The sequence below is a fragment of the Heterodontus francisci genome, chromosome 23 (assembly GCF_036365525.1).
Source record: "Heterodontus francisci isolate sHetFra1 chromosome 23, sHetFra1.hap1, whole genome shotgun sequence".
Lineage (NCBI taxonomy): Eukaryota > Metazoa > Chordata > Chondrichthyes > Heterodontiformes > Heterodontidae > Heterodontus > Heterodontus francisci.
The window spans coordinates 49736426-49761012 of record NC_090393.1 but is presented as its reverse complement, the minus strand read 5'-3'; the positions used below and the strand labels follow the sequence as shown (position 1 = coordinate 49761012).

General features: G+C 44.6%; 1 protein-coding gene across 6 annotated transcripts in view; it reads left to right on the top strand.

The window, feature by feature from the left end:
• LOC137382793 (uncharacterized) overlaps positions 1–17603 on the top strand; it is a 190001-nt gene extending 172398 nt beyond the window's left edge. For all 6 annotated transcript variants that reach the window (XM_068055217.1, XM_068055213.1, XM_068055214.1 and 3 more), the window contains 2 exons: positions 10138–10322; positions 15321–17603. In XM_068055217.1, the coding sequence (XP_067911318.1) occupies positions 10138–10322; positions 15321–15802 (667 nt within the window). In that variant the 3' untranslated portion in view covers positions 15803–17603. The remainder of the gene's footprint in view (positions 1–10137; positions 10323–15320) is intronic.
• Positions 17604–24587: the final 6984 nt, after the last annotated feature.

The window sequence follows — 24587 nt, the reverse complement described above, 5'->3', positions numbered from 1 at the left end:
CCATCCGAAGGTGCTTCCGGGCTATTGTTGGGCAAATAATTGGCTCCATCTCATCAGCCAGTCCTTGTGTTTATGGCGCATGCACAGAAAAAGGCACTCCCCTTCCGCTCCGCTGCTCCCCCCCTCCCCCCGATCTCCCTTCCACCCCCCGTCCCTCCCTTCCCCCCCTCCCTTCTTTCCTCCTTCCCTCCCTCCCTTCCCTCCCCTCTTTTCCCCCCTCCCTTCCCTCCTTCCCTCCCCTCCCTTCCCCCCTCCCTTCTTTCCTCCTTCCCTCCCTCCCTTCCCTCCCCTCCTTTCCCCCCTCCCTTCCCTCCTTCCCTTCCCTCCTTTCCCCCCCTCCTTTCCCCCCCTTCCCCCCCCTCCCTTCCCTCCTTTTCCCCCTCCCTTCCCTCCTTTCCCCCCTCCCCCCCGACCTCCCTTCTGACCTCCCTTCCCCCCCCCCGACCTCCCTCCCCCGTCCCTCCCTCCCTTCCTTTCCCCCCTCCCTTCCCCCCTCCCTTCCCCCCTTCCCTTCCCTCCTCCCTTCCCTTCCCTCCTCCCTTCCCTTCCCTCCTCCCTTCCCTCCTCTCCTCCCTTCCCTCCTCCGAAATGTATTTTCAGAGCAACTTACCTTGGAACAATCTCCTCTGTCTAATAAAAATGAAGCAAATGTCCAAAATGACTAAATAATTGAGATAAAATGCCCGACGAAACCTCTCCTCCTTCCATTTTCAAAAACTCGCACCGAAGCTTTCGGAAGATTGACGCACATGCGCACACGGTCTCAGGCCCTCTGCGCATTCGCTGCGGTCCGGATTGCCAGGACCAGTTTGTGCATGCGCAGAGGCCAACCTGGCGTGTTCCCCGAGGAAGGTGACGTTACGCGATGACATCGTCTGCGCATGCGCAAACTGGTCCTGGCAATCCGGACCGCAGCGCATGTGCAGAGGGCCTGAGATCGTGTGCGCATGTGCGCACCGCGGCGCATCCTGATGACGTAGCGTTGTCATCAATCACTTTAGTCTAGTATAGCCTGCTCTCTGGTTGGCTCCAGAACATGCTGTTCTAAGAAACTATCCTGACAACATTCTATGAACTCCTCATCTAGGTTACCTTTGTCTATCTGATTTTTCCAGTCTAAATGTAGTTTAAAATCCTCCATGATTATCGACATATCTTTCTGGCAAGCTCCCATTATTTCTTCCTTTATACCCCATCTACCATGTGGTTACTGTTAGGGGGCCTGTACACCACTCGCACAAGTGACTTCTTGCCTTTATCATTTCTCATCTCTACCCAAACTGCTTCTACATCCTGGTTTCCTGAACCTAGGTCATCACTCTCTATTGTGCTAATACCATCATTAATTAACAGAGCCACCCCTCCACCTTTTGCTAGCTTCCTGTCCTTCCTAAATGTCATGTATCCTTCAGTATTCGGGTCCCTATCTATGTCATCCTGCAGCCGTGTCTGTAATAGCTATCAGATCATACTTATTTATTTCTATTTGTGCTATCAGTTCATCTGTTTTGTTTCACATATTATGTGAATTCAGATACAGAACATTTAGTTTTGTTCTTTTATTATTTTTGTAACCTCTAGCCTTATCTGCTGATTTACTCTTAGATTTGTAATCACTGTTCCTTCCTGTCGCAGTCTGTTTATCTTTCCCCATATTCATACCTTTCTCTCTTGCCTTGTCTCTACTCTTTGATTTATTACCACATCTTCCCAAATGTTATCCCTTGCCCCCACTATTTAGTTTAAAACCTTCTATACTTCCCTCATTATGCGCCTCGCTAGAACACTGGTCCCAGCACGGTTCAGGTGTAGACCACCCCAACGGTACAACCCCCACGTTCCCTAATACTAGTGCTAGTGCCCCATGAACCAGAACTCACTTCTCCCACACCAGTCTTTGAGCCACACATTCATTTCTCTAATCTTATTTGCCCTATGCCAATTTGCACGTGGCTCAGGTAATAATCCAGAGATTATTACCTTTGAAGTTCTGCTTCTTTATTTGGTGCCTAGCTCCTCATACTGATGATGCAGAAGCTATTTCCTTGTCCTGCCTCTGTTGTTGGTACCTACATGGACCATGATGACTGAATCCTCCCCCTCCCACTCTAAGTTCCTCTCCAGCACTGAGCAGATGTCCCTTCTGGACTCTCGCTCTTTGCTGCAGAGAACAGTGTCAATCCCCCTCACTATACTGTCCCCTACTACCACTACTTTCCTTTTTGGTCCCCCCACTTAAACGGCTTCCTGTACCATGGTGCCATGGTCAGTCTGCTCATCCATACTACAGCCCTCGCTCTTGTCCGTACAAGCTGCAAGAACCTCGAACTTGTTGCTCAATTGCAAGGACTGAGGCTGCTCCACTCCCAGCTTCTTGATCCTACCTGACTCACAGTCACACCCTCCTGTCCCTGACCACTGACCAAATCAGATGACCCTATCTGAAGGGGTGTGACTGCCTTCTGGAACAAAGTGTCCAGGTAACATGCCCCCTCCCTGATGCATCATAGTGTCGCAGCTCAGCCTCCAGTTCAATGACTCTGAGCCAAAGCTCTTCAAGATGCAGACACTTACTACAGACGTGGTTAGCATGGATTGCCATGGCATCCAGGAGCTCCCACATACTGCAGCCACAACACATCACCTGCCCTGTCATCTGTATTGTGTTAATTAAATTAAATTTAGTTTTCTTAATTAATTTATAGTTCCCCTCTTCACTGAAATCCCTCACTCACCAAACTCCCTTCTTCACACTCTGTGCACTCAAGCAGTACTCACTGCAGAAGCTATAACACAGGACTACATACATGCTAAACAATCCATCTCAGCCTCCACCTGAGGTTCCCAGAATCACAGATGCCAGTCTTTAGCCAATTCAGTTCACTCCACATGATAGCAAGAAATGGCTGAAGGCGGTGGATAGAGCAAAGGCTACGGACCCTGACAACATCCTGGCTTTTTACCTTTTTACCTTAGCCCCTCACATACACATACACCGGTTAACTGGAAAAATAAAGGAATTTTTGTTTTTTGAGCTCTATTACAGACAAAAAAAACACCTGGGCTGAATACTTGCTTATTCTTGAAGAAACAGCAGGTGAGATATGTTGTGTTCCAAAACTGGCATACAGTCTGGCCTCCGAGTACACATAGTTGGGTCACTGGGATCTTTTAGCACAGTTCTTTTCAGGCGGCATTGAGAATTTATTTAGCCGGCTTTTCTTCAAAGACAGGAGATGAGATGAGTTGACACAGTGGACTTATCAGGGTCTTTTAAAGAGGTGCTGTAAAGCTGAGCTGGGTTGTGGCCTTCTCTCTTTCCTTGGGAATTCTCTTCTCTCCTTGGAAGTTCTCTTCTCTCCTTGGAAGTTCTCTCCCTTTTCATACAGCATTAACACATAGATTGAAATATGAAAATTCCCTTTTTAAAATACCCCAATTACACACACACACACACTGGAAAAGAAATACAGAAGTTCTCTTTGCAGAGGTCTGTTACAAAAAAATACAAAAAAACACTACTTTGGCCAAATACTTGCTAACTCTTGACAAAAAAAGAGAAGATGTGGAAGGAAGTCAGTTGTCCCTTTTTTGGTCTGGTGTCCGGGTATACGGAGACGGGTCACTGGGATCGATTCAGAAGCAGTCCGTTCTGGAGATGTCAAGAATTATTCTAGCACACTTTCTAGAAGAAATGTGGCATCAGGGATTTCCGCCAACACACACTTGAAGTGCGGGATTTTTTTCAAATTCTGAGGAGCTATGCAGCACCAAGGATTTTAGCTCTCCCACACTGGATCTTTGCAGGATTTCTTCAAAGAGGTAGAGAATGAGGTGAGCTGGGTGGTTTAGTTTTCCTTGGCAGGAAAATACCAACTGTCTTCAAACAATTCACACCCAACCAAAGTTGGTTGATGATCAGACTTGGTGGGCCGAAGGGTCTGTTTCAGTGCTGTATCTCTCTCTATAAACTGAAAACAATGTCCAAACCCCAAACAGAGAGTCGACCTCCTGACCTCCATAAACCTTGACATGTGGCTTCTCTGTAACCATTTTCCCCCAGGTTACCAAGGGTTCTGTTGTTTACTGAGTTCAAAGCACATGACTTCCAGCACAGGTGGTTTTCAAACAACATCTCAACTGTCCTTTTGGTGAACTTGGTAAAATAAAACATATCCATTGACTCTTTTCAGTTTTAATACAAGTCCTCAAAAAAATGTTTTTAAATGGAAGCACTTTCATAACAAGAATTTCTAACACACTTCCTGCCTCAGTATAACAACAATAACAACTTGCATTTACATAGCACGTTTAACATAGTAAAATATTCCAAAGCACTTCACTGGAGTATTATTAAACAAAATTTGCACCTTCAATAAACTTACACTCATCCAAAACGGTGCCCGTATCCTAATTTGCAGTTCACCCACCATCCCTGTGCTCTCTGATCTCTTGTTCCAGCAATGTTCAATTTAAAAATTCTCATCATGATGTGCAAATTCTCTCCATGGTTTCAGCCCACGCTACCCCTGTAAGGTGAGGTGAAGTGATTGCCTGTGAAGTGATTGCCCTTGATATCAAGGCAGCATTTGACCGAGTGTGGCATCAAGGAGCCCTAGCCAAATTAAATTGAAAATCAGGGGGAAAACTCTACACTGGTTAGAGTCATACCCAGCACAAAGGAAGATGGTTGTGATTGTTGGAGGCCAATCATCTCAGCCCCAGACCAGGAGTTCCTCAGGATAGTGTCCTAGGCCCAACCATCTTCAGCTGCTTCATCAATGACCTTCCCTCCATCATATAGTCAGAAGTGAGGATGTTCACTGATGATTGCACAGTGTTGAGTACCATTTGCAACTCCTCAGATACTGAAGCAGTCTGTGTCCATATGCAGCAAGATCTGGACAACATTCAGGCTTGGGCTGGTAAGTGGCAAGTTACGTTCGCGCCACACAAGTGCCAGGAAATGGCCATCCCAAACAAAAGGGACTCTAACCATTTCCCCTTGACATTCAGCCGCATTACAATTGCTGAACTCCCCCAGTATCAACATCCTAGGGGTTACCATTGACCAGAAACCAAACTGGAGCAGCCATATAATTACTGTGGATACAAGAGCAGGTTAGAGGCTGAGAGTTCTGCAGTGAGTAGCCCATCTTCTGTCTCCGCCATACCTGTTCACCATCTACAAGGCACAAGTCAGGAGTATGATGGAATGCTCTCCACTTGCCTGGATGAGTGAGGCTCCAACAACACTCAAGAGCTCAACACCATCCAGGACACAGCAGCCCATTGGATCAGCACCCCATCTACCACCTTAAACATTCACTTCCTCCACCACTCAGTGGCAGCAGTATATACCATCTACAAGATACACTGCAGCAACTCACCATGCCTCCTTCAACAGCACCTTTCAATCCCATGACCTCTTCCACCTAGAAGGACAAGGGCAGCATACCCATGGGAGATGACCATCTTAAAGTTCCCCTCCAAGCCACACACCATCCTGACTTGGAACTATATTTCCGTTCCTTCACTGTCACTGAGTCAAAATCCTGGAACTCCCTCCCTAATTGCACTGTGGGTGTACCTACCCCACATGGACTACAGCAGTTCAAGAAGGCAGTTCACCACCACCTTCTCAAGGGCAATTAGGGATGGGCAATAAATGCTGGCCTAGCCAGTGACGCCCACATCCCATGAAACAAATAAAAAGCCCTATAACCCTCAAAGATCTCTGCGTTCCTTCAATTCTGGCCTCTTGCACATCCCCAATTTTTTCTCTCCATCATTGGTGGCTGTGCCTTCAACCATCAGAGCCCTAGGTTCTGCAATTCTCTCCACCTCTCTCTCCTCCTTTGAGTCGCTCCTTGAAACCTATGTCTTTGACCAAGCTTTTGGTCACCTGTTCTAATATCTTCTTATGTGTCTTGTTGTCTAAATTCCACATGATAATGCTCTTGTGTTAAAGGCGCTATATACATTTTTTTCCATTCGTTCATGAGATGTGGGTGTCGCTGGCTAGGCCAGCATTTATTGCCCATCCCTAATTGCCCTTGAGGGCAAGTTGATATTACGGTTGTTAATGTTCATTATCAATGACAGTAAAGCTGCATGGGCCCAGGCTAAATGTGGAGTCCAGCAGGGCTCTGTATTGGGGTCATTGCTGATCATTATCTTCATTAATGATTATGATGAGGGCATTTTTGGAACTATTCACAAGCTTGCAGGTGACACAAACATATGCACAGGCAGTCGGAACTTAGACCAAATTAATAGATTGCAATTTTGGTTAGTTAGGGGACCAGACCCATCTGCGGCAGATGTCCTTCCTATGGATAACTGTTCTGCATTTGGATTTGGAGAATTCCAGGCATGTTTACACCATAGGGGTATTTGCTAAAGGTTATAGATCAAGAGAGGGAACTATCGCTTATAATTGATAAATCATTGAAGGTTAACATGCAGTGCGACAAAGCCATTGGAAAGGCGAATAAGGTTTTATATTGTATTGCTATTGCATTGCTGGGAAAGACATGCATTCATATAGCACGTTTCACAACCACAGGGCATCTTAAGCATTTTACAACTAATGAAGTATTTTTTGAAGCATAGTCACTGCTGTAATGTGGGAAATGTGCAGCTATTTTGCACAGAACAAGTCCCACAAACAGCAATGTGATAATGAGCAAGTAATCTGTTTTTAGTGATGCTGGTTGAGGGATAAATATTAGCCAGGACACTAGGGAGAATGCCCTGCTTTTCTTTGAATAGTGCAGTGGGATCCTTTATGCCTACATGAGAGGGCAGACGGAGCTGCAGTTTAACATCTCATCTGAAAGACAGTAGCTGCAACACTGTAGCACTCCCTCAATACTCTATTGAAGTGTCATCCTAGATTTTGCACCAAAGTCCCTGAAGTGGGACTTAAATCCATGACTACTGACTCAGAGCGGAGGGCACTATCACTGAGCTCGGGCAGACGTTTGATCAAAATGAAGCTGTAGCTGTTTATATTCCCACCTAGCTGTTAAACACTTAACTATGCAGAAATCCGACCAACGCAATGAAATCCAGATACGAGAACGCCCTTCTCCCCTCACCCCTAGCCAATGTACTCAAATAAGCCTATTTCTCCAGTGGTAATGTCAGTTGAGTTAGCCAAGTTTCCTTTTGAAGGGATCAATTCATGCGTTAATTCAGCTATTTATAGCTCAGGAAGTTTTATTTCACAGATGAGTGTATACACCAGGCAACTGTATCCTGCTCCCTGTTATTTTCATTAGGCTTTGTGCCTGCAGCTGTGCTGACAGCGTGCATGACATTTATGATTCATTCCATCATATAATCAATCTATTGTGTGAAAGCTTTTGGAAATTTGGTATTACTGCTGAAAGATCAGATTTTTTTTAGCAGTCCCTTTCAGCAATTACAGACGAGTTTAATGCTGACTGAAAGTCTAATACAGTTTCTCAAAATGCAGCACAAAGCCCATGATGATTCATTATAAATTTAGCGCATTGGCACTTACGGTGCTTGTATAACTTAGAAAGTGATTCTGCACTGAATTTTCATAATGGCATCTTTACTGGCACACAGCTGAAATAAAGTTAGGGCTGAATTCTCTGAAGCGCTGCTTTTTAAGAGACTGCCACTTGCCTCTGGGTATTTGGGCTTTGATATCATCGTGAGGACGGACAGAAACGTAAGGGGAGATTGAGGGGCTCCAGCACTTCCAAGGAAGAGCTACTCTCGAAAGGAGCTCAAGACCTCTTTCAATTTTTAGATAAAGGGCAGCCAGCAAACGAGGATACTGTCACCTCCACGTCACACACCATTCCGACTTGGGCAGATGTCACTGTTCCATCAACAACGCTGGGTCAGTCCTGGAATTTGCAGCCAACATCACTAACATCACTGGGTCAACAGCCCTGTGGAAGTACCTTCACCACATGGACTGCAACGGTTCAAGAGGCGACTCACCACCATCTTCTCAAGGACAACAAGGTGATGGACAATAAATGCTGGCCTTGCTACACTATCGAGTGAAACCCTTAGTTATTAGTCTGTCTTTGCTTCTGTATCATTGGAACCAATTGAAAAGGATGATGTATACCCACACAGCAGGGGAGATGGTGGCGTAGTGGTAATGTTGCTGAGCAAATAATCCAGAGTCCCAGACCAATGCCCTGGGGACACAGGTTCAAATCCCACCATGGCAGCTGGTGGAATTTAAATTCAATCAATTAATAAATACAATTAACTAATAAAAAAAATCAAGAATTGAAAGCTAATCTCAGTAATACTGTCATCAAACTATCATTGATTGTCATAAAAAAACATCTGGTTCACTAATGTCCTTTACGGAAGGAAATCTACCATCCTTACCTGGTCTGGCCTACATGTAACTCCAGACTCACAGCAATGTGGTTGACTCTTAACTGCCCTCTGAAATGGCCTGGCAAGCCACTCAGTTGTCAAGGGCAATTAGGGATGGGCAACAAATGCTGGACTTGCCAGTGATGCCCACATCCCATGAAAAAAAAATTCTGTTATAGAAATAATTAATTTCTCACACTCGTTATCAAATGATTAAAGTTTTCTGGAATTTATGCATTAGAATGTATTTAATTAAGTTTATTAAAACTATCCATGGCTTTAGGGTCAGCCTTAGTTCAACAGTTCAGTTGATTGCTTTCAAATTGACATACTTCCCTGCTTAACAGGCAAAGGCTAAAGGTTAGTATTATCACAGTATAAAGAAAAAACAATAGCAGTATAGCTTTGGTTGACTTCAGGACAGTCTAAACAGGGACATAAATACTACCAACTTAGCCAACACAACAAGTGCAGTTCCAGATTGTACAATTATTATGAAACATTCAGTACAGAACCTACACCATGCACATGCTTCTGTATTACATAATTATATATGTAATTAGATCATCATTTTTTTTCTTGTAGCCTTCAGTTCTGATGAAGGATACACCCCCATAATGTCAAAAACTGACTACTGCTGATTGCCCTTCTGTTTACTTCCAGCAATTTTTGTTCTTATTTCAGATTTCCAACAATTTGCAGCCTTTTTTTTTAAATGAGATAATTGGATGGGTTGAGTTGATGCAGTTGCAGATGTGAACTGTAGCAGGTCTAAAACGACCCGTGTGTAAATTTGAACTGACAAATCTGTGTTTGCATGTTGACAAACACCCGATGGCATTAATTGTGTTCAGATCTGAACCAAGCTGACAGTTGGGATGACTCTTTAATTGGCCTCTGCTCCCATGGGCGAAGAGTGTAAGATCAACCAGCATTCTGAATCCTGATGGTTATTCAGTGATACCTATACTTATTGGGTGATTCAAGAATTTAGCTCAACTGTTATACATCCAAGATCAAATAGCCTTCCAGCCCTCACACATGAAGAATGGCTACCAGAATGAGGTAGCAGAGAGTTGCTGGTGCCTGTGGAATTGTACCCCAGAAAGAGACAGTGTCTACAGGAGAGACAGAAGAAATGGGGGATAAAGATTATGCTTGAATATTACTTGCATATGGCACCATCATGATGATAAATAATACAGTGGTCTTCTGACCTTTTTCAACAATCAATATTTTTAAAAAGTCAGCAAATATACTTCTCACAGAGACTGTGCCACAGGTGGATCACGGAGGCAATAGGCAGCTTATCAGAATGCACATTTGACCCTACACATGAGGTTTCCAACCTTCCAGGTTGTCCTGCAGTCTCCAGGAATTGAAGATTAATTGCCAGGACACTGCTGCAAGCAACCTATGAGACAGGTCAAAGGGGCAATAAACAACATTATGTGCTTTCTCATTTTTTTTTACACATTCATTTATTAGTTATAAAAATGTGAAAGATGGGAAAAATGCTTCACCAACAATCAAGATTAATCCAATTGGTTAACAAGGAGTCTGTTCCATTCCCAATTGGCCATGGGAAGACAGTGCATCTGGAGAATGGACCAATGGTGGGACTATGGGGGGAGGGGGGTGGGGCCTTTTGACAGGGAGGTTCATGTGATGAAACCTCCAGGGATGCACCCAACCAGAGTTGGCAACTGTACCTATAGTTATTTAATGTTAAACATCCTTTTCTGTTTCTTCTCACAGAAAAACAATCACTGGAAATGCCTCCAAAGCCGAGTCCTCTGGGATTTTCAAGGAGATAGCAGTTGCCTTGCTGGCTGGTGTCTTTACATTTCCATTGGCTGTTGTCACTCAGTTTTTGCCTTTGTATCATATTCCACACGACCTTTATAAATTACACACAGAGAATATTGTGATGGTGCAGCTGGGTAAGTATGAGGAACCAGCCCAGACAGTTTTTGGAAATGATATGCCTCCCACAGCCTGATTGCTTAACAATTAATTTCAGCATAAATAAAAATCATGAACTAACTTTGGCAGGTTATCACTTAATGCTCCACAACAAGCAGCAGGTCTCAGAGCAAATACAAAAGTCAACTCACCCCCACAATAAATAGAGTACTGGACCACAAAGGATACATTACTGACATCTTTTTACCCATCTGAGGTGAAATCTGCTGAAATCTGCAGATCGTGACTTATTAATCACATGCACTCATGGACAGGCAGCTGCAAAGAATCATCATTGTGCTGGCTGACAATTCCAATGTGGTGTTAGAAATTTGCATCTGCTGTAGGTAACTCCTCGGGTTCACTGGCTTCATTTGCTTTTATAAATGATCTGAGTGGCTCATGTTGCCATCTAACTCTTGACAAGATAGTGTGATCCAGTAATACCCCTTTGTAATCTGAACCAGATATTCACATCTTTCATACAAATGCCTCTTCAATCTCCCCAAATCTGACACTTGATGAGACAAGGCTGGATACAAAATGCTAAACTGCTTTATTGCACAGTAAATTTAACATATAGAACAGCCCTGATAACGAGACTCACTTAATTGAATCAGTACTACTTAGTTTTGCATAATAATACAAGATAAATAACACGCCACACTGACCCACACCCACCTTGACTTAAATAAATGGCATCTCACAGTGTTGTTGTTTCAATATAATTCTCTCCGTGTCTTTGTCATTCTCTTGTTATCTCACAGGCAGTGATCGAAGGACTAAAATGAATTGCTGATTGTTTAGTGTCTGAGAAAAAAAAAATTCTATTTAGCATCCTAACCACCAGAATACACCATGCTCTAAAAAAATCCAGCATTCAAATTAACTTTTATTTTCTCTCCCCAGAAAGAATTTGAATGATCAAAAAATCCTGACATGTGACCAACAGTCTAGCAATTTTCGTACTTAATGATAAGTTCTCATAATGGCTCACTTGGTAAATACACCGGCTGGTGTGATACTGATCTAAGGTACCAGGTCCTAGTCCGTGGTGATATTTCAACTCATGGCTAAGCAGACAAAATATTAGCCCAAGTTTCCACTCCTGATTCCTGGGGTAAAGGCAGGAGTATCATTGTAATGCTACCCACTTCAAACAGCCTTTGACTCACTGAGACAAGAGCGAGTCCATGGGTGAGACATTGCAGGGGTTTGCACCATCTTTGGACCGGCATCCTAGATTAGTCAATTCTTTCAGAGGCGTGGGGAGGACAGAATATTTGACGCAATAAGTCATCCATAGTTGCAATTTGTCAGCACCCTGGATTTGTGCAGTGTTGTGCACTTATTGTGAGGAGGAATGAGTCAGCCAGGAGGCAGCTGTCACAGCAGGCTCAGTTCCTCTGCAAATGAGTATTGATAGGGTTAGGGTTCGGGTTATTTGAGCAGTCACTCAGGAAGTTAGTGTAATATTGGAATAGACAAAGTGGAGCTGGCAGCCATTTGCATTGTTGATCCAGCTCAGTTGCTGGTGCTGGTGTGAGGAAAGGCACATCTGGAGATGCTTCTCTGTGCAGCTGGTAGGAACAAAGCCACACATTCACCTCACCATTCTGCCACTAAATTCAGGGTTGTTGTTGGCCAAAGTAAAAAAACAAGGAACTTGCATTTTATATAGCACCTTTCATGACTTTACGGCATCCTAAAGTTCTTTACAGCTAATGAAATACTTTTGAAACGTGGTCACTCTTATAATGTAGCAGCCAATTACCACACAGTAAGCTCCCAGAATCAATGTGATAATTGACTAGTTAATCTGTTTTAGTGATGTTGGACCTTTTGCATCCACCTTACAGTGAAGACAGGGCCTCAGTTTAATGTCCCATCTGAAAGATGCACCACCCTTAGTACCAGACTGGAGCAACAGCCAAGATTACATGCTCAGACCTCTGGAGTGGGACTTGAACCCCTGACTGTCTGAGTCAGAGGCACAAGTGCTGCCACTGAGCCATGATTGACACCTCAATATACTCCATGATAACTGTAGTGTTAACCACCATTTTACAATTACAGGGCCCAATGCTTACCTGTGTTAGTGAATAGCACCAAGAGATAATCTAAGAGAGAATTAAAGGCTGATTGTTTATTCTTACATTTTACAAACAGGCAAAAGTCACCAAATCCAACAGACCTTTCAGCTCAGATTAAAAACTAATAATGTAGATTTATTAGGAAGCAGGATTATACAGAAGCAAAAGTTGATCAGCAGATAACAGTGGAGTACTCGTCTTTCACGGATATATTGACTGTATTTTTGCATCCAACATAACAACACAGTCCTTTGATTTTTAGTTTTCTGTCCAGAACTTTTTAACTGGGAATCTATATCTTGCGTGGGCTGCTAGGTCTCATCAAGTTCTGGCTCACTGCTACGACTTGGATTTAAATAACTGCAACATGTGAACTGATGAACTGACTGGTTATATATCTCTGTTAGGAAGCACTGAACATACAGGTAGCAATCAAATGAGATTTGCAAAGCCTCAATAACAACAGCAATTTGTATTTGTATAGTGCCTTTAATGAAATAAAATGCTTCAAAGCAGCATTACGAAACAAAATATGGCACCGAGCCCAGAAGGAAATATTAGGTCAGATGACCAAAAGCTTGGTAAAGAGGTAGGTTTTAAGGGAACTCTTAAAGGAGGAAAGCAAGGTGGAGAGGCAGAGAGGTGTGGGAAGAGAATTCCAGAGCTTAGGGCCGAGGCAACTGAAGGCACGGTCACCAGTGGTGGTGTGATTAAAATCAGGAATGCTCAAGAGGCCGGAATTAGAGGGGTGCAGATATCTCAGAGGGCTGTGGGACTGGAGGAGATTACAGAGATAGGGAGGACAAGGCCATAGAGGGATTTGAAAACAAGGATGAGAATTTTTAAATCGAGGCATTGTTTAACCGGAAGCCAATGTAGGTCAGCGAGCACAGGGGTGATGGGTGAACGGGATTTGGTGCAAGTTAGGACACAGGAAGCAGAGTTTTGGATGACTTCAATCAGTGAAGATGATTGTCTTGCCTAGTAGGAGACCCCCTGATGAGAAAGCAGTCACAAGTAATTAGCTCAAGTCTGATAGTTTGCAATTTCTGGCATTTTCAAAATGAAGCAACTCTTGTGCTGCAGAGAATGCACAGAAATGCAAGAGCTACTGGAACGTCAAACCAGTTGATTCACTGCTTATTGTCAGCTTCAGAAACAATGGGCTGCATTTTTGGGCACCGCCGAGGTCGGGAACAGAGGCAAACGGGGTCCGTAAATTACAAGGCCAGCTGGCATGCTGGTTTCCCGACCCCGTTTTCAACGCTGGCCATTTTGGCTGACGCAGGTTCGGGGCCTGGCAAGGCTGCTCACCCCGATGAGGCAGCAGGCAACTAGGCTCGTTAAGAGCCTTGATAACCAAGGATTAAGGAAGCCAACTGGGATTTTCCAGTTGGCCTTCAGTTTCCTGACACGACAGGGGGGCAGTTTAACTGCCTGGAGGTGGGCACCCAGTATCAGGCTGGCTGCCAGCACTTCATGCAGGCCTACAGGCCCTTCCTGCCTGGATGGGTGATGTAGCACCAAAGGCTCCCCTGTTGAGGGGCATTCCCTCCTCCTCCCTCACCCCCTCCTGCCCCCCTACAGTGGTGGCCTGGCCATTTTTTGTATTTTTTAATTAAAGTTTTAGATGTTTTATTGAAGCGCCCTCTCAGTTACTAACCTTTTACTGCAGCCAACTGCTCCTCTGAAGCTGGAAGACTTCTGATTGGCCCTCCAGCTTCAAGAGCCCACCTGCTACCCTTGATTGGACAGAGTCAAAGTCAGAGTCAGAGTTATTTACAGCACCGAAGGAGGCTGACACGGAACCTATTTCCATGCCAATTAAGAGGGTGCACAGTCAAAATTCCAACGAGTGATTGCTATCCCCCCCGGGTGTGGGTTCGGAACCTGGAAACAGTCCTGGCTCCTGTTTCTCACCCTTTAACCTAAAAATTCAGCCCAATGGCTTTTCTTATAGAATTGCTGGTTAAAGTTAATTTCAAACACCCCACACATGCAATTTCCTGGGGTTCCTTGGAAAGCAATTGGGAGCAGGAATACTAAGGCCCTGAACTTTTCCAAGGTTTCTCCTGGTCTCCCATGTGCCTCTGGGTTTCCATCTGTCACCCACCTAAGTTACAGTGGGAGAAAGGGAAATCACCAGTGGAATTTCAGGGTCTGATTATTCCCTTTCTTGGCCAGGGGGGTGGTCACCAATTGCAAAGGCTCAGCTAAGATGAGCCAAATGTCCGGGGAGTGAACCTGAGATGTTCCTGGGCACATTCTTCAGTACCACACCAGTAATGCATTTTCCAACTGAAGTATGAGAGCCTTTGGCAAATCTAAATGAGAATTGACTCAAAGGGTCCTAATCTAGTCTCCTTTTTTTTAATTGTTTAGGCCGTGTTCTTTATATAATGTGAACTTGATGTAATATAACCCAAACCAAATCCCATTCCAGCATTCTCCCCCCCCCCCCCCCATGCTCATAGCCCTACATTAGTTCCCCGACATCAATGCCTCAATTTAAAAATATTAAATTCTAATCCTTGTGTTTAAATCCCTCCCTATCTCTAATCTCCAGACCTACAACCTCCCTAAGAACTCTGTGTTCTTCCAACTCTAGCCTCTTACACAAACCCACTCCCATCGTTCCACCATTGGTATCTGTGTCTTCAGCTGTCTTGACCTTAAGCTCTGGAATTTCCTCTCCAAGCCTCTCTGCCTCCCCATCTCTCTCTCCTCCTTTAAGACCATCCTTAAAACTTGCCTCTTTGCTTAAGCTTTTAAGTAACCCGTCCTAATATCTCCCTCCTCAGCTCGGTGTCAGTTTTTGTCTGAATGCTCTCCTGAATTGTTGCTGTTGTAAATTTAACCAGTTTTCCTTTATTTCATCATCAGCAATCTACATTTTCATTGTGTGGACTGCGGATCGGAATGGCAGCCAGGATAATCTGAGCAGGGTTGACGGTATGTCCTGGTTGCAGCATGAAGCAGGGCAGGGGACCCTTTTCAACTATCTCTTCTTCATCCTCCTTGCCACTATCGCCAAACCGGAGCAGCAAGTTTCTGTCGGACTCCATGAAACTCTCGGCCCCTGCAATGCATCGAAAGCTCTGACCTCTCCACTGGGGCAGACCCTGTACAGGCGGGCCTACCTCTGTGCTAGTGACTACGATGAGGGGACATTTGACTGGCATTGCCTGCCAGGGGCCAAGCCCCCGCCAGATGGTGCACAGTGGTATCCTATTTGTGGCACCCCGTTCCCTCTCCATGCTGAGTATATCTACACAGTGACCGCCTTCTGCCTGATTGGCATTGCCTTTTACTGGACTGTCCTCAAAGGACGGGCACAGCCTCCCAAGAGGATGAAATATGAATAATAGCTGCACAAAGGCGGAGATCAGCTAAGCAAGTAAATCAGTGTAGGGTTGCAAAGTGGGAGAGCGTATCTGCTTCACTTGAATAACTGATGCTGAATCTATTTTAGGACATTGCTCAAGGGAGGGTTTCATTCCACTTCTTTGTGAGTAAATCACATTGCTGAAAGTCAATGGGCTGGATTTTGTTATCACGGCAGAGGTCCACCGATGGGCCCAAAAGTGGGGGGGTAACCCGACTTTGGCGGTCTGTGGGAATCAGGGCCACATCTATAAGTATTTAGATGAGCACTTGAAATGTGTACAAGGCCACGGGCCAAGTGTTGGAAAATGGGATTAGAATAGATAGGCTTGATGGCTGGCATGGACACGGTGGGCCGAAGGGCCTGTTTCTGTGCTGTATGACACTATGACTCTTTGACCCTATCTCATCAGCGACATCTCCCTATTAAGGATGGCCGGCCGGCTGCCCCCAGGAGCTGCCAGCCAATAAGAAGGCCAGCTGCTCAGCAGCCTCAGCAGCACCACCGCGACTGCACCTGGAAGAGGAGGACACCATGGATGGACAGTACCATCACAACAAAGTAATTGGGGTCTGGGGGCACTGGGTCCTGGCCGGGGTGGGGGGGGGTGGTGTTGGTGAGGGCAGGCGGCATTGCTGTCCTGGAGATGACCATTGCCGCCGGGGAGGCCCCATCATGGGCCAAAGACTGCCTGAATAGGAGCCCCCCCCCCAATCCCAAGCATGCTGGGAGGCCGCCAGGATTTACCTGGCAGTTTCCCCACATGACAGAGGAGTCCCCCGCTGCTGGTGGGAAGACAATGGGCATTCCACCCCCCTCCACCCTCCCTCGCCATTTTAGGGGCCCCGCCCGCCTCCCAGCCCATCCCCAGAGGGCTAGTAAAATTCAGCTCTATGTCTGCAATAAAATGGTGGCTAGAATGATAAGTGCTGCCGTTTTGTTATAGATGCAGCCATTAGCCTACCCGTGAGAGCTAGCAGTGTGATTTTAATATTGCTGGCCTGTGCAGACCTGTAAGTGCTGAGATGAGCCCACTCGTCCTGGACCCCCACTGCTGATCCCATCACAATTCACAGAACACAGAATCGGAGTGGGAGGGGAGGGTCCCTTCATTAACATAGGCCTCGTGGGCTCCTAGAATCAGGATCATACAGCACAGAATGAGACCATTTGACCCATCATGCCTGCGCCGGAACTGGCTCTCTGAAACAGCCAACAATTAATCCCACTTTCCCCATATCCCTGCAATAAGATCCAATTCCCTTTTGAAAGTCATTATTGAATCTGCTTCCACCACCCTGTCAGGCACTGTTAAAAAAACAACATCTCCTCATCTCCCTCCTTTTTTTTAACCAAATATTTTAAATCCGTGTTCTTCGGTTATCAACCCTCCTGCCAATGGAAACCGATTCTTCCTATCTCCCTCAGAAATTTGAACATCTCTATTAAATCTCCCTTTAAGCTTCTCAGCTCTAAGGAGAACAATCCCAGTTCCTATGGCACTTAGTGTGTGAACTTTGGTGATAAAAGCAGAGGAATGCAATATCTGACAATTGTTTTGTTTACATGTTAACCCATTTATTGTAAACAGGTAAACAAACACCACAGATAAAAAAGCCAACAAATGAATGCCATATAAACATGGGAGGTTTTCATCCACTAATTATGGCAACAGTAATTTTTAAGCCTATATTTTGCAGTCTTATTGAAAATACTTGCTTAAAATAATTATACATAACATTGTAGAAGCCCGAAGACAAATAAAAATTAACCCCAATAAATTGAGTGCTCGATTCTTTGATAATTCAGCCCAATTCTGAACCAGGGCTGTCATTCACTCAACTTTCTTAAAAGCAAAATACCTTTCACCAGGTGGAATGATACATAATAGTGAGGCTTTCCAACCAGGAGTGGGAAAAAATGTTCCGATTATTAGAGTTCTTCCCCCTTCAGTCATACGCTTTGGGCTTCTCCTGGTACTGGCCTGGTTTGCATTTGAGAATAAGGCAGTAATGAGCAGGCCTTAAGGTGCCAGCATGTCCCACTCAGTTACCACTGATCTTACAAAACAAAAGCAAAATAGTGTAGATGCTAGAAATCTGAAACAAAAACAGAAAATGCTGGAAATACTCAGTAGGTTTGGCAGCATCTGTGGAGAGAGAAATAGAGTTAACATTTCAGGTCGATGAAAGGCTGAAATAAATAAGGAACTTTTCTCTCGAAAGATGCTGCCAGACTTGCTGAGTATTTTCAGCATTTTCTGTTTTTGGGCCACTGATCTTACCCTGGTCTGATTTTCTAGGGAATTTTGATTCCTGGTGCCCCGAGCACTGTCTGAAACAGACGGGAGTCTTGAGAATGTATTCAAACCCCAGTCAGATCATGTCATTATGCTGCCAATGCAAATCTCCAATCTTACCACCTGACTACCAACACTTCCCACTCCCAGCGAACAAACGTGGCTAGTATGAGTCCTGAAGCAGCCAGTCACTATGGTAGGTGCTGAACTAGAAGGGGCTTCAGACATTGTAGCTGTTCCTTGATGGGGGGGGGTCCTTCTCAGAATCCCATTCTAGCAGGAGGATGAGGAGGAAGAAACAAATAGATGGCAGCTGGAAGGCAGAGCAAATAGAAGGAGGTGCGCTTGGAGGAAGTCTTACCCTCCCACCAGAGTCTATAGGCCCCAAAGAAGAAACCTGCAGTTCTCAGACGAACAGTGTACAGGAAGAGTTTGATTTAGTAGGGTTGAAGTTGATCTTAAAGTCTCTGATGTAAACTAGAAACAATAACAGTCCCCTTACTGATTGCTGGATCACCCCATTCAGCCCAGTCTACAACTCCTCAAACAATACTCGCTCTTTTCAACCAATTTCTTATTTATTCTGAGGATTTACTCTGAATCCTCACTGTTGTGGTACACCTTTAAGAGTTGTGCTTATGTTATAAAGCACAGCAGTGTAAGAGTACTCAGAAAGTTGGGACGTCGAAAATTCCACCACTGCCACCATATTGTGTTTTCTTAACCTCTGTGTTAGTGGACTACTGCACACAAGGCACTGACCACGCAAGACAGTTCGTACACTGCTGTGCATTATAAACCACTCCTCTGAAAGATGTACCACAACACTCACCACTTTAAGCTTAACTAGTAGCCTTTGCTCAGGAGATCCTTGCAGATTATGACGAAAAGAATCGTCAAACCCCTCAAGCAGCTCATATAAATTTGTGCCTGGTGTCTCAATACACAATCCAGAGCTGCTGTCATTTTCTGATGCTGAACTTCACTATATCTTGAGAGGTCTTGAAACCCCAACATATTTAAAGCGATGTCAGATGTTGAATGATGCCTTTTATTGTAGAAATGTAGTTTGTCACTTGTTATACAAGAAGGACAGAAATTGTTAATACAGACAATTGGGACTATTTCTGAATCTTTGCAGATCTGTGATTTGCACAGATGATGGAGGCAATTTTTCATGTCGCTACTGCCCCCTTTGCACCTAAAAACAGAGTGCAAGTGGCACCAGAATTGCAGGCAGCATTAAAGGGCCAATGACCTGCCAGTTATCCTCCCCTTCAAGTTTCAGGTGGACCTCAGCCAGAGATCCTGCTGGAAACAGGGGCCCTTATTGATAAATGCAAATTGGGGTCAGGTGATCCAGTTGTAGCCAGACTTCCCTCCACCTCACGCAATATTCCGACCTGGAAATATAATGCCATTCCTTAATCGTCGATGGGTCAAAATTCCTACCTAACAGCACTGTGGGAGCACCTTCGCCACACCGTCTGCAGCTGTCAGGGCAACTAGGGATGGGCAATAAATACTGGGTTTGGCATCTCTGGACTCTTCTTCCTTTTGCAAGACGAGGTGAAATTGACTTGTATCTTGCGACACTGTTGGGAGGGGTGCCAGTGATGCCCACATCCTGAACTCTGATGCTGATTTTGTCTCCGGCGTACTGCGACTGCCGATTACTGTTTCCACTAAAGCCGGGCGGTAGAAGTCGGGAGTTGTTTAAAGGGAACCTTAGATGTAGTGAAGGGAAGCTGGAAACAGTTAGTGCATTCACTTGTGGCTTCCACTATTTAAACTCCTAGTTATTGCAGGTTGTGCAAACAAATAAGGTTGCGTCTGCTGACAATGAAACTGTAGGGGGTGAACTTCCTGCCCCATGCACCATTCTAGTTATTTTTCCATGATGTCATATTCAGTGACTTCAACCTCTTCAGCCTCTTCTAAGCTGTGCAGGTGTGCTGCAGTGTAAAGATGACAGTGATGCGGTCATCCCAGAAAGAGTAACCGTGAAAAGCAGACCAGGGCTCCTGATCCACCCCCATCCCGACCCCCCCCCCCCCCCCCCCATTACCTCCAAAATCAAAAATAAAGACTTTCACAACCTCAGGACATCTCAAAGTGTTTTACAGCCAATTAAATCCTTTTGAAGCAATATCTAGAAAATAAATTGTAATGAGACACTAAGTTATCAGTTTGGGGAGGTTCTCATGGTGTGCAGACTCCTAGAGTGCCCTCTACCCTGGACCTTGCCTTGAATCCTGGACCCATGTTTAGGCTGGAATGACTGATTCATTCACTGCATTCTGTGTGGTGCTTGGTTTGGTCTATTATGCTGGCAACCTGAAGGTGATTGGTTAATGGATGACAGCCACTGTGTGATGATATACTTTCCATCTCTAATGAGGCAGTGGCATCCCTGGTGCTCCCCTCAGAATCTCTTCTCATCTGCACTGTGGAACTCCAGCAACACTGCGGGCAGATTTCATAACTGGCTTTGTATGAACTGGAGTTAGCACTTTGAACACACGCTTAAGACCAAGGCATCAGGAGGCTGTAACACGCACTTAACCATGACTCCATCAGGGTTATCTCCTGGTCAACACTTAGGCCATAAAATTCCATTCCATATTGCCAGTACTTTCTGCCACTGGCTGACTGTCAGGCAACACTAGGGGTACTGGTGCAGTGGCAGTGCTGGGAACATGAATGTTGTCATCCCGAGAGAGGACAGCAGGTTCGAGCTCCACAGAGCCACTGCCACTCCCCCGAGGTGGCGCCTCAGTAATCCTTGTAACCTGTTGGAGCACAGATTGCTGGATTGCTGTGAGAGCCTGCAAGCCCCTTTCAGCACTGGTATCTGCAGCCATGATGGCAGCAGTCTGAGTCTGCATACAACAAACTGAGAGTTCATGACCTCAGTCTCAGCTTTCACGGCAGCACTCAAACATTGGGTGCCTTCTGCTTGAGCTGTACTGGAAGCTGAGACAATTTGCCATCAGATGCTGCACCGTGGTCGGGTCCACCATGGATTTGGTCACCACTTTCATGCTGGAGAGGATGGACTCCAAGCTCTGCACGGAACCCTGTGCCAAGTTGGAGCTGGACTCCTCCATGCTCCTTGACATTGATGTATGGTTTTCTGGCAATGTTCATGCCCATCAGCCTTTTTCTGTATACCGCCCCATTGAAATCTTCATTTGAGTCCTCTGCAGAAGAACTCGTATGCAACCTCGCCCCCTTCCAAAGAGCTGGCACCTACACTATCCTTCCCCCCTACCCTCTAAAGTATGTGTGGTGCCAGTATCTGAGCTGGTGGCTGCAAGTGGCAGATCAAGTGATGATGTTTCTTCCTCTAGGCCTTAATTAAGGTAAATGAGGCCCATCCACAACAATGGTCCAGCCGCCACACTGAGTCCTTCGGGCAGACCAAGTGTGCTATATTCAGGTTGTCAATTCTTGATGTATAACTAAAAATTTCATCACTTGGTTTCCTGCTACCAACTACCCAGTCAAACATTGTTCTTTTCCAAATCCAAATATTTTTCTAATTAATAAACAAATGCATTTAAAGAAAATGTGAAAAAAGACCAGTTACAAGTCATGAAACTTGCAGTGTTAGATACTGTCCACCTTTTTCATGCCTCTGTATATTTGGGGTTAATTTCTGATTGGTATCAGGAGAAAGGTTTTAGTTCTCCAACTTAATTGAAAAGTGGTGTGAACTTTTGAATTTGTTGTACATTATCTTCTCTTTCACTGAGCCTGTTATAGGGATTGGCCTATAACAAAAACTGATGCTACTACTGCATGAAGGAGCATAAGAACATAAGAAATAGGAGCAGGAATCGACTATACAGCCCGTCGAGCCTGCACCACCATTCAATAAGATCATGATTGACTTTGGGCTTCGACTCTACTTTCCTGCCCTCTCCCCATATCCCTTCCTTCCCTGAGAGACCAAAAATCTGTCTATCCCAGCCTTAAATATATTCAGCGATGGAGCATCCACAACCCTCTGGGGTGGAGAATTCCAAAGATTCACAACCCTTTGAGTGAAGTAATTTCTCCTCATTTCAGTCCTAAATGATCGGCCCCTTATCCTGAAACTGTGCCCCCTTGTTCTAGATTCCCCAGCCAGGGAAAAACAACATCTCAGTGTCTACCTTGTCAAGCACCTTCATAATCTTGAATGTTTCAATGAGATCACCTCTCATTCTTCTAAACTTCAGAGAATACAGACCCAATTTACTCATTATAGGACAACCCTCTCATCCCAGGGACCAATTTAGTGATCCTTTATTGTACTGTCTCCAGTGCAAGTATATCCTTCCTTAAATATGGAGACCAAAATTGCACACAATATTCCAGGTGTGGTCTCACCAAAGCCCCATACAATTGCAACAACGCCTCTTTATTCTTGTACTCCAATCCCCTTGCAATAAAGGTCAACATGCCAGTTGCCTTCCTAATTGCTTGCTGTACCTGCATGCTAACTTTTTGCATTCCTTGTACGAGTACACCCACGTCTCTCTGAACATCAATATTGGCAAGTTTCAGACCTTTTAAAAAATATTCTGCTTTTTTACCTCACCCTTCCCTGCATTATACTCCATCTGCCATCTTGTTGCCCACTTACTTAACCTGTCTATATCTCATTGCAGCCTCTCTGTCCTCCTCATAGCTTGCATTTCCACCTACTTTTGTATTGCCAGCTATCTTTGATACATTACTCTCTGTCTCTGCATCCAAGTCATTAATATGGATTGTAAATAGCTGAGGCTCTTGAGCTGATTCCTGTGACACTCCACTATTCACAGCCTGCCAACTTGAAAATGCCCCATTTATCCCTATTCTTTGCTTCTTGTCAGTTAACTAATCCTCTATCCTTACTGATATATCAACCCCAAGTTCATGAGCACTTGTGTAGTAACCTTTTGTGTGACAGCTTATTAAGTGCCTTTAGGAAATCCAAGTATACTACATCTACTGGTTCCCCTTTATCTACCCTACTAGTTACATTGTCAAAAAACTCTAATAAATTTGTCAAACAAGATTTCCCTTTCATAAAACCATGTAGACTTGTTCTAATCTTACCAAGCTTTTCTAAGTGCATTGTTAAGATTTCCTTGATAATAGATTTCAGCACTGTACAGCAAAGTTAATGCACATTATTCAGGCTGATTTCACAATCAGTCGCTCCCAGCATAGCATGGCAGCCTTACTCACTACTGGAAGCTGGAGGGTTGGAATTTTCCCCAGTCAGCTCCAGATAACCCTAAAGCCAATGCCTGAATGGATAGGGTAATCGTAGTTGAACAAGCAGCCGGAAGATAACCAATGATCTGATGTTAAGCTAGTTAAACTCCAGCAGTACCTGCACACACTTGCAGGTCCCTAAGCCTTGTATCTACCAACCTATTCCCAAGCTCTCTGGACTTTGGTAAGTGTAATGTATCCCCACAGGGAAAGAGTGTGCAGACTACGTTGGACAAACAGAAACCCAACAGGTAGGTGTAGACTTCTGCAGTAGTTCAAATCGGACTGTCAAATCTGTTGAGTTTTCACATATATCGGACATCTGGTTGACCGGTTCTAAGGCAACAAATGGTAATCCATAACCATGCCCACCTTCACATGTCTCTACTAAGGTTGCCAACTTTCCTGGACTTTCCTGGAGTCTCCAGGGATTAAAGATTAATTGTCCAGATATTGTGAGAAACCCAGGAGAAAGAATCATAGGGGTATTCAAAAGAAAATTGGATTTCTTTTTTATTTTCTTTGAACACTTCTGTTTATTAGTCATAAAAATATTCAAGAAAAGCTGTTTGACCGAGCATCAAGTATCATTCAATTGGGCAATGAAGAGTCTTTTCACTTTCCAGTTGGCATGGGAAGATGGTACACTGAGAGGGTGGACATGCTGAGTGACAAAAGGTGGGGGTGGGGTGATTGGTGACAGGAGGTCATGTGATGAAACCTTCAACATCCAACCAGAGATGGCAATCCTAGGGCCTGCTTCAGACCAGTTCTGTATCCTACACAAACATACATAGATACCCACCTTCCATACACATACAGTGAAGCTTTTAATAGTATTTCTGCAAAAAAAAAAGCATTGAAGTTTCAACAATTCAAGCTCCTACAGCTCTTTATACTGTTCTATATAACAGAAGCACAAGTAAAACTCGTTGTCAAAACATAGGTGTTTTGTTCCACTCTAAACTATCAAGTGCACCACTGAATATGTCTATTCCACTGATGTGCTCACAAAAGGGTCTGCTGTGGTGACGTAATGTTTTAATTTATATTCTTTCAGGTGCTGGAACTGAAACTCCTTTTATGGCTTCTTATGTTGCTCATGCCAACACTCACATCTGTTGACAATGACATTCCTTCAGCGATACACTTTCAAAAAAACCAAATGAATGAAATGCGTGGGTTTAATTGTCTTCAGAACAACCCAAGCTGA